The sequence below is a fragment of the Oncorhynchus tshawytscha genome, linkage group LG10 (assembly GCF_018296145.1).
Source record: "Oncorhynchus tshawytscha isolate Ot180627B linkage group LG10, Otsh_v2.0, whole genome shotgun sequence".
Classification (NCBI taxonomy): Eukaryota; Metazoa; Chordata; class Actinopteri; order Salmoniformes; family Salmonidae; genus Oncorhynchus; species Oncorhynchus tshawytscha.
This window is the reverse complement of record NC_056438.1, coordinates 20,134,891-20,152,760: the sequence shown is the minus strand read 5'-3', so window position 1 is coordinate 20,152,760 and position 17,870 is coordinate 20,134,891. Positions and strand designations below refer to the sequence as shown.

Below are 17,870 nucleotides of genomic sequence, written 5' to 3'. Positions count from 1 at the left end.
ACATTTGCAACACTGTTTCAATATTCAAGATCTCCAGCTGTCCCATGGTAATGAACGTGTCGGGAGTCGGGACGAGACAGCGTTTCTCAGCCAGTTGAAATCATGAATCAGCTGGCATAGTTGTTATGGATATATGCAAAGAATTGTCAACTGGAAAAAGGTGAAACAAAATGAAGTGCAGCTAGTTTGCAGTCTTTCCAGCTTCAGTGTGAAGTGATTGTGTTACTGTAGCTGTGTTGTTGGCTAGGTCTTCTGAACAACAGTGTCCTGACAAGAGAGCACATTATCTATGCCAAGTCGAAATCGCTCCTCATTAGCTCATTATTATGGATGTGTCCAAATAAATGTCACTAGAACACAGCTTCAGCAATTGCAAATGCAGCTATTGATGTTATTCTGGCTGCACTGTTTGACGGGACTGTAAGTTAGCTGTTGTTGGCTATCAAGCACGGGATAAGAACATTCCCAGCCAGTGTGGCAATGGGACATTTAGAACGAACGACAGGGTGGTGTCTATAGATACAGAACAAAAAAACTGAATGACTGGGTTGCGTCTGGCAACTGAACCAATAGAACAAATGACAAGCTGGCTTGGGTAGAAACCCTAGATTTGTGTCGGGACTACATCTTGTGGAAGAATGAAATAGTATGAATAAATTCATCAAAATAATGTTTTTAATGAAAATATGTCAATCATTATTTGAATATGTTGTTAACCCATTGTGTAAAAGTGATAATGCCCTCTATCCTCCAAACACCGGCTTCTCGGACATTATCACCTAAATATACACTGAGTATACAAAACATTAGGAGCACATTCCTAATATTGAGTTGCAGCCCCTTTTGCTCTCAGAAAAGATTCATTCTTCAGGGCATGGACTCTACAAGGTGTCGAAAGCGTTCCACAGGGATGCTGGCCCATGTTGACTCCAGTGCTTCCCGCAGTTGTGTCAAGTTGGCTGGATGTCCTTTGGGTGGTGGACCATTCGTGACACACAGGGGAAACTGTTGAGCGTGAAAAACCCAGTGGAGATGCAGTTCTTGACACTCACAAATCGGTGCGCCTGGCACTTGCTACCATACCCTGTTCAAAGACACTTAAATATTTTGTCTTGACACACATACACAATCCATTTCTCAATTGTCTCAAGGCTTAGAAATCCTTCTTCAACCTGTCTCCATCCCTTCATCTACACTGTTTGAGGTGGATTTAACAAGTTACATCAACAAGGGACCACCTGGATTCACCTGCTCAGCAGGGGTTCTTAATATTTTTGGTAGTCAGTGTCTATATATATATATATATATATATCTATATATATATATACAGTAGATAGAGTCCTACCCTACATCTTTCAGATAATATATTAAATACAGTATTAGCCTTAAATTTAGCTAAGGAATGATGCATAAGTGTCACGCCCTGACCTTAGAGCCTTTTAATGTCTCTTTGGTTTGGTCAGGGTGTGATTTGGGGTGGGCATTCTATGTTTTGTTATCTATGATTTTGTATTTCTATGTTTTGGTCGGGTATGGTTCTCAATCAGGAAACAGCTGTCTATCGTTGTCTCTGATTGGGAACCATACTTTAGCCCCTTTCCCTCCTTTCTTTGTGGGAAGTTGACTTTGTTTAGGGCACATAGCCTTCAGCTTCACGGTTTGTTTGTAGTGTTTATTCTTGGGGTCATCTTAAATAAAGAATATGTACGCTCACCACGCAGCACCTTGGTCCTCCTCCTTCAACAGCCGTGACAATAAGCTTCTAACTTATAGCCTCGGTCTCTTGCACAATACGCACCTGCTCTCCGCTGTCCTCTCTCCTTAAAAGACACTCCTTAGAGCTTGTCGTCCCAGGAAAAGTCAGACTAGAATAGCTTGCAGGATTTCTTTGTTCTTGCATTTCTTATACTAATATACTCTTCAAAGAGGAAAGCAAGCTCTTGTTTGCTGAATATTAAATACAGCAGCCAATAGAAAGACGTTTGAAGGAAGAGAGAACTTGCGATGGTGGTTGGCTACAGCAGTTTATTGATCCAGACCCATAACCATTCAATGTTTATGATGAAAGTAAAAGCCGTCTGCATCTTATTCTACTCCTATATTATTCACGCATGTCATTACAATGATGAAGATAAAGACAACAGCACTTTTTTTCATTTAACAGTTGAAAGCCTAGGAAGGACTGAAGCAACAACAGAGAGAGAAAGAGGAGGTAGACTAATATGCACGTCGCACGACATTAGGGAAAATATCATGAAAGGTATATATGTGTCAGCCTACTAATTGTATAAATGTAAAATAGCCCTATCATATTTAAACATTTGTAACTTTGTAGGCCTGCACCAGCGTCACATGTTCTCTCCTAGCTTCATGGTTTGAACGTAGTACATCATTCCAGTCCATATAATATAATGCAGGACAGTACAATCCAAACTAAAAAAAGATTTAGCCTACTGGAGCTTGTTTCATTGATTTACTCAAGAGAACACAGATACATCTATGGACGTTCATGTTTTAACTGTCGCGCGCAATGAGCGGTAGCCCACACAGGGCATTCGGTAAATGTGGAAAAAGTCAAAGGGTCTGAATACTTTCCGAATGCCCTGTATATCATAGGCTATGTGTTGGGTTTTGGGCTTATAAAATGTCTTTAATGTCTAGTTCATAAAATGTTTTTAATGTTTGTCTCATCAGGTTCAGGTAGCATCAGGGTAAAATGTTCATGCTGATCAAAGCTCTAATCAAATCCATACATATTTATATTCTTTCTATGTTTAGAATGACATTCCGGTTATTGGCGAGAAATACCGTGTTACCCGGGAGAAGAGTGAACACTTGTAGAATGGCGGAAAAATATTGAACCCTAATCAGTATCACTGATTTAGGGGTAAATCAAACATCAACGACAACAATATCGCTGATGACGTAACGTTCTGATACAATTGAATGTGTCATGCAACCCATCTGGGGGGAAATCTCCCTCTGTCTCTCTCTCTCCATCTCTTCCCCAATACCCTCCAGTGCCTTGTCCCCAGCCTAATCTGCACTCCCACTCTACTCCAGTCTGCCCTCAGGGCCTCCAGTACCAGTGGCCCCTCACCAGTCCCGGACCCCCCCAGCCTTCTGTCTACTGCCCTGGGGCCACAGCCCATCAGCTCCCTGGGTCCTCACCATATGTCTGCCTGGTAATGTTCACTTCCAATGATAACATACTGCTGACTGACTGAGGGCTAATTGGAGCTAATGTTGGGCTCGGGGTCATTACAGTCAATTGAACTCAGTCAATTGAATCTCACTTAAAGTAAATGTAGAATGAGTCCGTACCTGTTGAAACCGCCGCGTCCGTTTGCGATATTACAACAACAAATAAGTTACTTCAAACAACAAACTCAGTTTTTTCCCCCTTTGACATCATCACACATTATTACACGGTAGAACAACAGAGTGTGTATTTTTTTTACACGTTGCTGGAGGCTCCGCTCCTTCGTTTCATCAACAAAACAACAACAAATGCGCTGGGACGAACAGTGGCGCGGTTTCACATGCAGTCAAATGACCAAATCTCCCTCTAGTGGCCTCATGGGTGGGACGTAATTAATCTGTTTCATAATTCATTCAAAAAAATAATACATTTACACGCAGAAAATCTGGTATTTCTATGTCAAATGGTTTTGTTATATTTAAGTCTTCTGTGATGTATATAAAAGTGTAATATTGGGATGCAAACTCAAAATGTAATACATTTCAACTCTCTATCTGACATGGTACAGGTGTCTTCTTTTGTTTAAGCCCATAGCCATGTGTGTGAGGTGTAGACTTTTGTTTCAAAGTAGATTTGTTTAAGACTACCAAGAAGCACTGTGTGACCCTGATTTAGCCCACTGCAGTACAATGTTAAATGATATGCACCATAAGTGCATGTTTTCAAAAGGTAAGTATGAGAACTGGTATTCTGAGGCAAAGTCAAACACATATAGTGAAATATCTATGATCACTTGAATCATCAATTTTAATAGCACCCATCTCTTAAAGTACTGTAACAGTAACCATCCAGGGCCCTTGGCCGTGTCCTCTACCCTACTGAGCAGCTCTTCTCCTGGCCTTAAGCGGTGTCATCCTCGAACTCTCCCACCCCAGCTAGCACATAACGTTCTGAGAACCATATGTTTCATATAACTTGGTGAGAGCGTGGTTGTCAAATGGTTATTTTGCATACAACCGTCCCTCAACTTTCTGGGAATGGTGCAGGATAGTTGCTTGACTGTGGAACATTCTCAGCACATTGGAACTTCAGGAACTTGCCAAAAAACATGAATTTCTTGTTATTTCATTACTTTAACAGAATGTTTCCTAAAAGTTGAAACACGGTTACATTTAATTTACATTTTGGTAATGTTTTGGAACATGGTTTGACATTAGGAATGTTCTCAAATAGTTAATAGAATGTTAAGAAACAACATTCTTCTGTGGGAATTTCATTACTTTTGCATAATTTAGGTTCTCAACTTTTTCCAAGAACGTTAAGAAAATGTTCCATAAAAACGATTAGAAAACTTCAGTAAGTTTCAAAGAATGTTTTAAGAATGTTATATGAAAACACATCTACATTCCGTTCTCAGCATCAACAAAACTCTCGCCATCCTCTATCTTTAATAAGTGTGTTCAGGTGTGTTGGCCACACCCACTAATTGGCCACACCTGATCTTAATGAGTGCTTGTTTCCTTTGAAATGGGGGTCTGTTTGAATAGACTAAAATTAACAGCTTTCTAGGAGCTAAAAAAAAACATGGCATGCTAGCTCCATCCCGGTGGCACTGTGGACAGATTCCATGGATAGACAACACAGGATTATAGGTTCAAATGTCACTGATGCCGTGCCACAATAAATAAAAAATAACTGTGTTTGCATAATTAATGCCTCAGCAAATTTACTTCCATGTGTGCTTGGAGTTCAAAACAGTTAACCCCAACTAAACTAGCAGTGCTATTAAGTCTAATTGAATCATTCAATGAAAGTTTGAAGGAAGTTATTCAAAAACCTCCAAATAACCTGTCATTTATTTTCTCAGAACATTAATAAAACCTCCCAGGAAAACTTTCACGGAACATTGGTAAAATGTTCTCAGAACCTCCCTGCAACCTAAAAATGTACGTTCCCAGAACAGGCAAAATGTTCACTTCCATTCTCAGAAAGCTTGCATTTTTTAGCGGTCAGGAAACGTATAGCATCGTTGCCAGTACCAATGGGAAACCAAAAATGTACGTTCCCACAACTTCCAAGGAACCAAATGTGCTAGCTGGGGTGTGTGTGTTTTATAAGAGTGTGTGTGAGTGCAATTAGCCCTAGCTGATTGCTAGAGGAGTCAGTCAGGACTCAGACAGAAGGGCAGTCAGAGAACAACGCTGGGGCTGGCTGTGATGCACTACCACCCGCCCAGAAACTAGTGAGAGGCACGCACACTTGGGCAGTCACACACACACACACACACACACACACACACACACACACACACACACACACACACACACACACATACATACACACATACACACACATACACACACATACATACACATACATACACACATACACACACATACACACACACACACACACACACATATACACACAGGAGCACACACACATATACAATATACAGTTATATAAAGTAGGAAGTTTACATAACCCTTTGCCAAATACAATTAAACTCAGTTTTTCACAATTCCTGACATGTAATCCTAGCAAAAATGCCGTCTTAGGTCAGTTAGGATCACCACTTTATTTTAAGAATGTGAAATGTCAGAATAATAGTGGAGAGAATGATTTATTTCAGCTTATATTTCTTTCATCACATTCCCAGTGGGTGAGAGGTTTACATATACTCAATTAGTATTTGGTAGCATTGTCTTTAAATTGTTTAACTCTGGTCAAATGTTTCGGGTAGCCTTCCACAAGCCTCCCACAATAAGTTGTGTGAATTTTGGCCCATTCCTCCTGACAGAGCTGGTGTAACTGAGTCAGGTTTTTAGGCCTCCTTGCTCGCACAGGCTTTTTCAGTTCTGCCCACAATTTTTCTATGGGATGGGGGTCAGGGCTTTGTGATGGCCACTCCAATACCTTGACTTTGTTGTCCTTAAGCCACTTTGGAAGTATGCTTGGAGTCATTGTCCATTTGGAAGACCCATTTGAGACCAAGCTTAAACTTCTTGACTGATGTCTTGAGATGTTGCTTCAATATTTCCACATAATTTTCCTTCCTCATGAAGTACACTACTTTGTGAAGTACACTAGTTCCTCCTGCGGCAAAGCACCCCCACAACATGATGCTGCCACCCCCTGTGCTTCACGATTGGGATAGTGTTCTTCGGCTTGCAAGCCTCCCCCTTTTTCCTTCAAACATAACAATGGTCATTATGGCTAAACAGTTGTATTTTTGTTTCATCAGACCAGAGGACATTTCTCCAAAGAGTATAATCTTTGTCCCCATGTGCAGCTGCAGACCGTAGTCTGGCTTTTTGATGGTGGTTTTGGAGCAGTGGCTTCATCCTTGCTGAGCGGCCTTTCTGATTATTTTTTATTTATTTTATTTATTTCACCTTTATTTAACTAGGCAAGTCAGTTAAGAACAAATTCTTATTTTCAATGACAGCCTAGGAACAGTGGGTTAACTGCCTGTTCAGGGGCAGAACGACAGATTTGTACCTTGTCAGCTCGGGGGTTTGAAATTGCAACCTTCCAGTTACTAGTCCAACGCTCTAACCACTAGGCTACTCTGCTGCCCCATTATGTTGATACAGGACTCGTTTTACTGTGGATATAGATACTTTTGTACCTGTTTCCTCCAGCATCTTCACAGGGTCCTTTGTTGTTGTTCTGGGATTGATTTGCACTTTTCGCACCGAAGTACGTTCATCTCTAGGAGACAGAACGCTTCTCCTTCCTGAGCGGTATGACGGCTGCGTGGTCCCATGGTGTTTATACCTGCGTACTATTGTTTGTACAGATGAACGTGGTACTTCAGGCGTTTGGAAATTGCTCCAAAGGATGAACCAGACTTGTGGAGGTCTACAATTTTATTTCTCAGGTCTTAGCTGATTTCTTTTGATTTTCCCATGATGTCAAGCAAAGAGGCACTGAGTTTGAAGGTAGGCCTTGAAATACATCCACAGGTACACTTCCAATTGACTCAAATTATGTCAATTAGCCTATCAGAAGCTTCTAAAGCCATGACATCATTTTCTGGAATTTTCCAAACTGTTTAAAGACATAATCAACTTAGTGTACTTCTGACCCAATGGAATTGTGATACAGTGAATTGTATGTGAAATAATCTGTCTGTAAACAATTGTTGGAAACATTACTTGTGTCATGCACAAAGTAGATTTCCTAACTGACTTGCCAAAACTATAGTTTGTTAACAAGAAATTTGTGGAGAGTTTTAATGACTCCAACCTAAGTGTATGTAAACTTCCCACATCTATTGTACCTGTTATCTACCTGTGGACCTCTGTGTTATATCTGTTGTATCAGATATATCCAGTGTCTGTCTGTCTGTCTGTCTGTCTGTCTGTCTGTCTGTCTGTCTGTCTGTCTGTCTGTCTGTCTGTCTGTCTGTCTGTCTGTCTGTCTGTCTGTCTGTCTGTCTGTCTGTCTGTCTGTCTGTCTGTCTGTCTGTCTGTCTGTCTGTCTGTCTGTCTGTCTGTCTGTCTGTCTGTCTGTCTGTCTGTCTGTCTGTCTGTCTGTCTGTCTGTCTGTCTTTATCAGCTGTATGGGCGTGTATGTGTAGACAGATAAGACATAACAAGCAGAGTGATGTGGCCCTTGTCTCTTGTCTCTCAGTCTTTTTCCCCATAAGGTTCTGGTCAAAAGTAGTGCACTAGGGAATAGGGTGCCATTTGGAACATAGCCCCTCTCTGTCTGTCAGACAGTGATTCATCTAACCAGTAGCTGGCTAATGAGTTTCCAGTCCCCTCCATGGTCCTTAGAGCTAGACCCAGAGCCACTGACCGTCGGCAGAAACCATGCTCTCACACAAGCTCAAACCCTGTAAATATTTTCTTTTAACTCTTGCTGTCGTATTGTTTCCAATTTTGTGCTCTGTTGGTCCGAAACCTCTGAGTCACCCTCCCTGAAGTGAAGTGTTGAAGTGTGTGTGTAGCTGTCTACAATTCTCCCACCAACCCTCATTCTCCTCTCATGAATCACTTCTGTTCTCTCTCTCTCTCTCTCTCTCTTTCTCCCTTTCTGCCTCTCTTTCTCTCTCCCTCTCCCTCTTTCCTGTCCTTTCTAACTCTAGTAGAATTGGCATCCTATCAGACCATTCTTGCTGAGAGTCTTTTACCAGTTCAGTGAATGAGGATTTGGAGAGAATCACCAGTGAATTAACAATACAGTAACACACACACACACATACACACACACACACACACACACTGCAAGGTCAGATAATAGCGATAATAGATAGTAACTGGCTGGTGAGTAGTTAGATAGTAGCCATCAAAGCACTATTGACATTGTTGTGTGTAAGCAACAGAGAAAACATGTATCTAAAGAGTGAGGGAGAGAAAAGAGAGAGAATGGTGAGAGATGAAAGAGAGAATGGTGAGAGATTAGAGAGAGAAAGAGAGAGCAATAAAGAGAATGACGAGATAATAGAAAGAAAGAGAGAGTGAAAGCGAGAGAGACAATGGTGAGAGAATAGAGAGAGAGAATGGCGAGATAATAGAGAGAATAGAGAGAATAGAGAGAGAATGTTGAGAGAATAGAGAGGTAAAGAAAGAGAAAGGTGAGCGAAAGAGAATGGTGAGAGAGAAAGAGAGAGAATGATAGAGAAAGGTGAGAGTTTGCAAACAAATCATCAGGTCTGAAACGAGAGATATGGCACTATCTGATTGCTGTCTCTTCAGGCTCTCTTTTCCTCTCCTATCTCTCTCTCCCTCCGTCGTTGACTTTCCCACTGAACTCTCGGTCAACTCATCCCTCTCTTCCTCCCTGGCGGACAGACCGAGAGATAGAGGAGCGGTGATGGGGGGGACGATACCAACTCTCGGTCAACTCATCCCTCTCTTCCTCCCTGGCGGACAGACAGAGAGATAGAGGAGCGGTGATGGGGGGGACGATACCATAAAAGAAAATAAAGAAATAAAGAAGGGAGACAGTTCTAGTGACAGTGGTATGAACTGCTACTGACCTGCCCGTTGGCATGGCCAACCTCTGTCTTGAGCTGTCTGCCTGCTGTCACCATGGTGACCGACCAGCCGCCCCGCCTCAAAGAATGCCGAGCCGTCGTCCTGTCACAGGGGGGGTCAGACTGGGTCTCCCACTCTGCTCTCTCTTCCGTTGTCACCCGCAGAGACTAAAGGGGCAATCTGCTCCCTCAATCACTGTCTTCTACCGTCACTGTGTCAAGGCTTCAGATTGACCTCCCCAACACTTAGACCAAACACATACACAGTGTCAGGTAGCTACATCGTCTCCACACTGTCAACTGGGATTTTGTCATATTTTATTTGTAATTAAAACGAGCTCAGCTGATTTCGAACTGAAAAGTCTGAGCCTTTGGAAGTCGTGATGAGATGGACGGAGGGATGAAAGAGTGGGGGGCTGGAGGAATGAAGGGGTAAAGGGATAAAACACAGTGTCCATCAAAGTCATTCTTCAAGTATACCATGGGGGGGCAGACGGACAGAGACAGTGATAGAAAGAAATGCTATTATTTTCACACTGGCGGCTTGCCGACACCATGTCAGTGTAGTGTTCCCCATGTTCCCTGTAGGACAGGAGAAAATACTTGTCTGATGTTGTGTTCCCTCATATGAATCATGTATGAGTGTGTGTGTGCGTGCGAGTGTATTCAAGTGGGAACTACCTAACAAAAAAGTGGCCCGCTGGTGTGACATCTCTGATGTTGGAATATTGCCGTCCCTGGCTCTTCACCCCCTGCTGCTCCTCGGCAACCCCCCCGGCAATGCTAGCTTGGCCAATTAGGCTCCGTAATTGAAACAATTATCCAATTAGAATCCTCTCAGATGGGCCCTGACACCTGGCTGTCCCTCAGGCAGCCTAACATCTGCCAGTACCCCGATGTCCACCCTGGATCGTCCTCTAACCAAGCCCCAGGATGGAGTGTTGATCTGGGCCAGATGTGTCCTCCACCCTGGAGGTCACCATGACCATTATTACACTGATCAGTTTAGCAGGGTTACAAAGTCCTTAAGTAGTTACGATCTGCCTTGAGATCAGTTCCATATCAACACTCAATGGATGTATCCTCTCTTTGCTATATACCTTCCTGATTTAAGATGAGACTTCCTCTCTTGGCCTCTTATGTGTTTTTGAGCATGAAAATTGAATGTGTTGTGGCATGGTGTGTTATTGGGATATTGGGTGCGTGGGTAGGGTTTCTCTGGTGTCTCCTCTCCTCTCTCTGAGGTTTAATTAGGAGAAGAGAAACCACACAGAGACTATAGACCCCCCCCCACACACACACACACACACACACACATAGGAATGTTTAAACAAACACACAGATGCGAACAGGCACACACATACTGATGCACACACACATACACTGGAAAATGTGTATACACACACGCATACAGTATAAGAATGAAGGCACACTCAAAAGCACGCATGCATGCACACTCTAGGGGCTAAAAGATTTGGATAAAGACGGGGAGAGAAAATAATAGGAACGCGGAAAGAAGAATAGAGGGAGAAAAGAGAGAGAGAGGGAGGACACACAAGGGAGCAATAGAAACAGACAGAAACATAACAGGATGGAATGTACAATAAAGTGGGGACAAGGAATATAACAGTCCGGACACGGTGAACATTTTCATTGTATTCCAATTACACACCCCACAGTCACGCTAGCTTTACAAGGCACATCATATCCGCAATGCTTTTCTACTCCAAACTGCATGAACTGAGCTAAAATACAGTATAATTTCCTTGAACCAAAAAAATAGTATTTTTTTCCCAAAACCGACTCTCCTTATTATTTGCATCGACCTATCTGTGTTTAAATTCATGGCCCCCATCAGAACTCTGCTTCCAAATTAACTCACCGTCTCCTCTCCCTCAATTCCAAATACAAATAGCTTTATTGGCAAAAAGCAAACCCAGACAGCTGAAGCAATAATACAGTTAATGAGGACATTAAATGGAACAATTATGGGATGGTGATAACCCAATAACAAGGGACAAACTGGAGGGACTAAGGCCTGTGTTCCAAATGCCATCCTAATCCCTGCATAGTGCAGTACTTCTGAACAGAACCCTATGGGGCCTGTTCAAAAGTAGTGCACTATATAGGGAATGGGGTGCGATTTGGTACGCAGACTAGGAGTACAGCTTGACAGTAACATTAATGATGGGGCGGAGAGAGAGAGAGAAGCAATGCTACTGGAATATAACAGGCAAATCTCTCTCTCAATTCAATTCAAGGGACTTTATTGGCATGGGAAACACAGTACCAGTCAAAAGTTTGGACACAAACGCATTCAAGGGTTTGTCTTTATTTGTTACTATTTTCTACATTGTAGAATAATAGTGAAGACATGAAAGCTATGAAATAACACACATGGAATCATGTAGTAACCAAAAAAGTGTGAAACAAATCCAAATATATTTTAGATTTGAGATTCTTCAAAGTAGCCACACTTTGCCTTGATGTCAGCTTTGCACACTCTTGGCATTCTCTCAACCAGCTACATGAGGTAGTCACCTGAAATGCATTTCAATTAACAGGTGTGCCTTGTTAAAAGTTAATTTATGTATTTTGTTCCTTCTTAATGCTTTTGAGCTAATCAGTTGTATTGTGACAAGGTTCCAAAATAAGTTCCAAAAGAATAAAGACGTTTCAAAGGTAATATTATGTCTATATACAGTGTTGTAATGATGTGCAAATAGTTAAAGTAAAAAAGGGAAAATAAATTAACATAAATATGGGTTGAATTTACAATGGTGTTTGTTCTTCACTCGTTGCTGCTGTGATGGCACACTGTAGTATTTCACCCAGTAGATATGGGACTTTATCAAAATTTGATTTGTTTTCAGATTCTTTGTGGGTCTGTGTAATCTGAGGGAAATATGTGTCTCTAATATGGCCATACATTTGGCAGGAGGTTAGGAAGTGCAGCTCAGTTTCCACCTCATTTTGTGGGCATGGGGCACATAGCCTGTCTTCTCTTGAGAGCCATGTCTGACTACGGCGGCCTTTCTCAATAGCAAGGCTATGCTCACTGAGTCTGTACATAATCAAAGCTTTCCTTAAGTTTGGGTCAGTCACAGTGGTCAGGTATTCTGCCAATGTGTACTCTCTGTTTAGGGCCAAATATCATTCTAGTTTGCAGTTTTTTGTTCAATCTTTCCAATGTGTTAAGTAATTATTTTTTAGTTTTCTCATGATTTGGTTGGGTCTAATTGTGCTGTTGTCCTGGGGCTCTGTGGGGTGTGTTTGTGTTTTTGAACAGAGCCCCAGGACCGGCTTGCTTAGGGGACTCTTCTCCAGGTTCATCTCTCTGTAGGTGATGGCTTTGTTGTGGAATGTTTGGGAATCGCTTCCTTTTAGGTGGTTGTAGAATTTAATTGTAGAATCCAGTGGTTTCTGGTAGTCTTTAATAGATTGATCATTTATATGTTTTTGTTGTTTGTTCTTTGTTATAGTGCCAAAAAGATTGGAGAAATGGTTTAGCCATACATCTCCATTTTGGAAAGTCTCTTTCTCTCTCCCTCTCTTTCTCTCTTCCTCTCTCTCTCTGCCTCTCTCTCTCTCTGTCTCTCTCTCTCTCTCTGCCTCTTTCTCTCTCTCTCTCTCTCTCTCTCTCTCTCTCTCTGCCTCTCTCTGCCTCTCTCTCTCTCTCTCTCTCTCTCTGCCTCTCTCTGCCTCTCTCTCTCTCTCTGCCTCTCTCTGCCTCTCTCTCTCTCTCTGCCTCTCTCTCTCTCTCTGCCTCTCTCTGCCTCTCTCTCTCTCTCTGCCTCTCTCTCTCTCTCTCTCTCTCTCTCTCTCTCTCTCTCTCTCTCTCTCTGCCTCTTTCTCTCTCTCTCTGCATCTCTCTCTCTCTCTCTCTCTCTCTCTCTGCCTCTTTCTCTCTCTCTCTCTCTCTCTGCCTCTCTCTCTGCCTCTCTCTCTCTCTCTCTCTCTCTCTCTCTGCCTCTCTCTCTCTGCCTCTCTGCCTCTCTCGCTCTCTCGCTCTCTCTCTCTCTGCCTCTCTGCCTCTCTCGCTCTCTCGTTCTCTCTCTCTCTCTCTCTCTCGCTCGCTCTCTCTCTCTGCCTCTCTCTCTCTCTGCCTCTCTCTGCCTCTCTCGCTCTCTCGCTCTCTCTCTGCCTCTCTCTCTCTCTCTCTCGCTCTCTCTCTCTGCCTCTCTCTCTGCCTCTCTCTGCCTCTCTCGCTCTCTCTCTGCCTCTCTCGCTCTCTCTCTGCCTCTCTCGCTCTCTCTCTGCCTCTCTCTCTCTCTGCCTCTCTCTCTCGCTCTCTCTCTCTCTCTCTGCCTCTCTCTCTCTCGCTCTCTCTCTCTCGCTCTCTCTCGCTCTCTCTCTGCCTCTCTCTCTCTGCCTCTCTCTGCCTCTCTCGCTCTCTCTCTGCCTCTCTCTCTCTCTCTCTCTCTCTCTCTCTCTCTCTCTCTCTCTCGCTCTCTCTCTCTGCCTCTCTCTCTCTCTACCTCTCTCTCTCTCTCTCTCTCTCTCTCGCCCTCTCTCTCTCTGCCTCTCTCTCTCTCTGCCTCTCTCTCTCACTCTCTGCCTCTCTCTCTCTCTCTCTGCCTCTCTCTCTCTCTTTCTCTGCCTCTCTCTTTCTCACTCAGTATGTGTGTGCAGATTGGTGCATTCCCATGTGTGTATATACTTATTGATGTGTGTGTGCGTTTGTGTTTGCATGCCACAGCTGGGATCCAAAGCATCCGGAAGCTTCTCTAAGCTGCTTATAAACAGCCACTGATGACCATTGACCCTTATGGTCAGTGAAAGACCGGTCTAATCCAGTATCCTGTGTGTGTGTGTGTGTGTGGTGTGTGTGTGCACGTGCACGTGTGTATGTCTGTGTTTGGGCCCCTGTGTGTGTGTGTGAGTGTCCAAGCGGGCATCCTTCTGAGTGTGTACGCGTGCGTGTGTGTGAGTGTTTGTAAGCTTTGCCACAGCTGCCCAATAGGAAATGAATATCTATAACTATTGGGGCATCAATAGCGTCTCCATGGTGATTACAGCCCATAATAAGGACTAAGGATGGATCAGCGATGATCATAGAGGGCTTGGATGAGCGATGTGATTATGTCTATACTTTAGTGAGTTATCTGTTTCAACGCTGATGATGATGAATCCCTACATAGATGCATTGGACCTGGCACAATGTGTAGGGATTGTTTTTGTGGGTGAAATAAGTCCGAGAAGATATTGATATAGATTTTCATTCCCAGTACACTAAATGACTTACAGGTCACTTGCTAGAAATTCACAGATAGCAATACAGACATGAATGATGGGCTGTGCTGATTGGTAGGCCATCTGTGATATCAAGAGTAATCCTTAATCTGTTATTTTCTCCCTTTCCCTCTCTCCCAACTCCTCTCCCCCCTCTCTTCTGCAGGGTCCGTTTGTGACGGTGACAGTTGACCAGGAACTGTGACGGCAGACATCGACCGTGATGAGGACCGTACAGGAGGATGGAACGTAACAGAGTTCTGACCGTGGAACCGTTCTCGACAGCGACCGTAGAACACCAACACTGACCACAACCACACCTTCTAAAGACCGCCCGGTCTCCCCCTAACCCCCAACCTCTCCCGCCCCCCCTGTATTACACCGCACCACCCGCGCCACTCCACTCCTCATCCACCCATCCTCCTGTACTCCCTCCCTCGCTCCAGACCTCCACCCTTTCTGAGGGTCCACTTTTTTCTTTCATTAACACTCTCAACTACCCCTTCTCTCGTATTCTCTTTCTATTCCCTTTCTCTCCAATATTCTCTATATCTTCATGAACATTGAGTCCTCTTTGGAACTCTAACATAGACGGACGAATATCGTTGAGTTGGAGGTGGAGTCTATAGCTATCAGTCATGTATCTCTTCCCTCTATCCCTGTGTAAGCCAAATGGGCGGGGTCTAAGCCTTAGTCCCCGCCCCCGCTGCAACATGGCCGACACCTGTCTAGTCTGGCTTTTGGGCCTGGCTCTCCGCCTCTCTCTGACCTCCTGCCAGAAGATAGACCCTGCCAACAAGCTGCCCACGGTGACCACCAACTACGGCAAGCTGCGCGGGCTCAAAAAGGACCTGAACAACGAGATCTTGGGGCCAGTGGAGCAGTACCTGGGCGTGCCCTACGCCACCGCGCCCATCGGCGACCGCCGCTTTCAGCCACCCGAGGCTCCGGGCTCTTGGCAGGAGATCCGCAACGCCACAGCATTCGCCCCGGTATGCCCGCAGAACGTGCACGGCGTGCTGCCGGAGATCATGCTGCCGGTGTGGTTCACCGACAACCTGGATGTGGCGGCCAGCTACATCCAGAACCAGAGCGAGGACTGCCTCTACCTCAACGTCTACGTGCCCACCGAGGACGGTGAGTGTCGGGTAGGGGTGGTCCTTCTCTCCCATAGGGGGCGCCACTCATGTCTATCTATACACCTACATGTGGGTAGGAGGGTGAGGATGGAAAGGGGAGAAGGAAGGTGGATCTGTCATTAGATCAGATCTCATTATCTTCTTTCAGTCCTTTGTTTGTCCCCAAAACATATCTAAACCCCCTGAAACCTCACTCTCCTTGCCCAAATCATTTCCAAATGTTTTTCCTGAATCTCTCTTTGGTTCAGTAGGTCGGGGGCATGCAGATGAAGTTTGAGAAGCAGACACTTTGTAAAGCCTGTTCTACTTGTCTAAATCATTTTCAGACAGTTTTAAGGTCTTCTCCCATTTTCTTTTTAGGGGTGCCACTGAGCTATGTCTGAGTCTGGGTTGAACAAGGTAAGGGGAGAGGGAAGGAGGAAAAGCAGGGGTGGACTACGACCAGTAATCGGCCCTCACATTTCTAACATAACACACTGCCCCATTTTTTCCCCTCGAGGCCCCCACACTGGCCAATTGTTTCCATTACGGTCCCCATTTTTAGCCAGATAATGATAATTTTTTGTGAAAAACCCAAGTTAGACATGCCCACTTGGCTAAGAATGGACTAGCCCATCTGGCGTTTGCCCAAAATGGCCAGTCCGTCCCTGAGGAAAAGTAAGGCTTCTTCTACTGATTCAAACCCTCGTTGCCTTGCCTCAAAATAATTCTCTGACAGTTGTGTCAATCTTGTGTGAATCTTTGATGGTCTGGGGTGCAGGAAGGGAAGGAGAGGAGGACAGAGTTTCTTTCAACTCAACTGTCATCTGTCACCAGATATACTGTATCTAAAACCTCCCTAGAAACTTCTTTCCTTCCTCCAAATCATTTCCACATTTCTTTTGGCAAGGGAATTAAATCTTTTCATTTTTCATACTTTTCTCCTATGAACAGACAGTGTCAGAAACGTTTATATTTCGAACAGCTTGTAGGAAATGCACTACATGTCCAAATTTATGTGGACACCTGCTCGTTGAACATCTCAAAATCATGGGCATTAATCTGAAGTTGATCCCCCCCCTTTGTAGCTATAACAGCCTCCACTATTCTGGGAAGGCTTTCCACTAGATGTTGGAACATTTCTGCGGGAACTTGCTTCTGTTCAGCCACTAGAGCATTAGTGAGGTCGGGCACTGATGTTGGGAGATTAGGCCTCCTGGCTCGCAGTTGTCGTTCCAATTCATCCCAAAGGTGTTCGACGGAGTTGAGGTCAGGGCTCTGTGCAGGTCAGTCAATTTCTTTCACCCCGATCTCGACAAACCATTTCTGTATGGACCTCGCTTTGTGCGCAGGGGCATTGTCATGCTGAAACAGGAAAGGGCCTTCCCCAAACTCTTGCCACAAAGTTGGAAGCACAGAATCGTCTAGAATGTCATTGTATGCTGTACGTTTAGATTACCCTTCACTGAAGCCAAGCCCGAACCATGAAAAACAGCCCCAGACCATTATTCCTCCTCCACCAAACTTTACAGTTGGCACTATGCATTTGGGCAGGTAGCGTTCTCCTGGTATCCGACAAACCCATATTAATCCATTGGATTTGGGGCTGCGGGTAGCCTAGTGATTAGAGCGTTGGACCAGTGACGAAAGGTTGGTAGATCAAATCCCAGAGCTGACAAGGTAAAAATCTGTTGTTCTGCCCTTGAACAAGGCAGTTAACCCACTGTTCCTAGGCCATCATTTTAAATAAGAATTTGTTCTTAACTGACTTGCTTAGTTAAATAAAGGTTAAGTAAATAAAATAAAATAAAAAATGGCACCTGGTGAAGTGCGATTCATGACTCCAGAGAATGCTCCAGAGTCCAATGGCGGTGAGCTTTGCACCTCTACAGTTGACACTTGGCATTGTGCATGGCGATCTTAGGCTTGTGTGCGGCTGCTCGGCCATGGAAAGCCATTTCATGAAGCTCCCGACGAACAGTTATTGGGCTGACGTTGCTTCCAGACACAGTTTGGAACTTGGTAGTGAGGTTTGCAACCAAGGACAGACTATTTTTACGCACTTCAGCACTCAGCGGTCCTGCTCTGTGAGCTTGTGTGGCCTACCACTTTGCGGCTGAGCCATTGTTGCTCCTAGACGTTTCCACATCACAATAACAGCACTTACATTTGACCGTGCAGCTCTAGCAGGGCAGGAATTTGACGAACCGACTTGTTGGAAAGGTGGCATCCTATGATGGTGCCACGTTAAAAGTCACTGAGCTCTTCAGTATGGCCATTCTACTGCCAATGTTTGTCTATGGAGATTGCATGGCTGTGTGGTGTTTATTGC

At 44.2% G+C, this 17,870-nt stretch overlaps 1 protein-coding gene across 5 annotated transcripts in view; it reads left to right on the top strand.

Annotated features, from left to right (window-relative positions):
• nlgn2a (neuroligin 2a) overlaps window positions 1-17,870 on the top strand; it is a 288,568-nt gene that overhangs the window by 99,318 nt on the left and 171,380 nt on the right. For all 5 annotated transcript variants that reach the window (XM_042328300.1, XM_042328303.1, XM_042328302.1 and 2 more), the window contains one exon: window positions 14,587-15,557. In XM_042328300.1, the coding sequence (XP_042184234.1) occupies window positions 15,059-15,557 (499 nt within the window). In that variant the 5' untranslated portion in view covers window positions 14,587-15,058. The remainder of the gene's footprint in view (window positions 1-14,586; window positions 15,558-17,870) is intronic.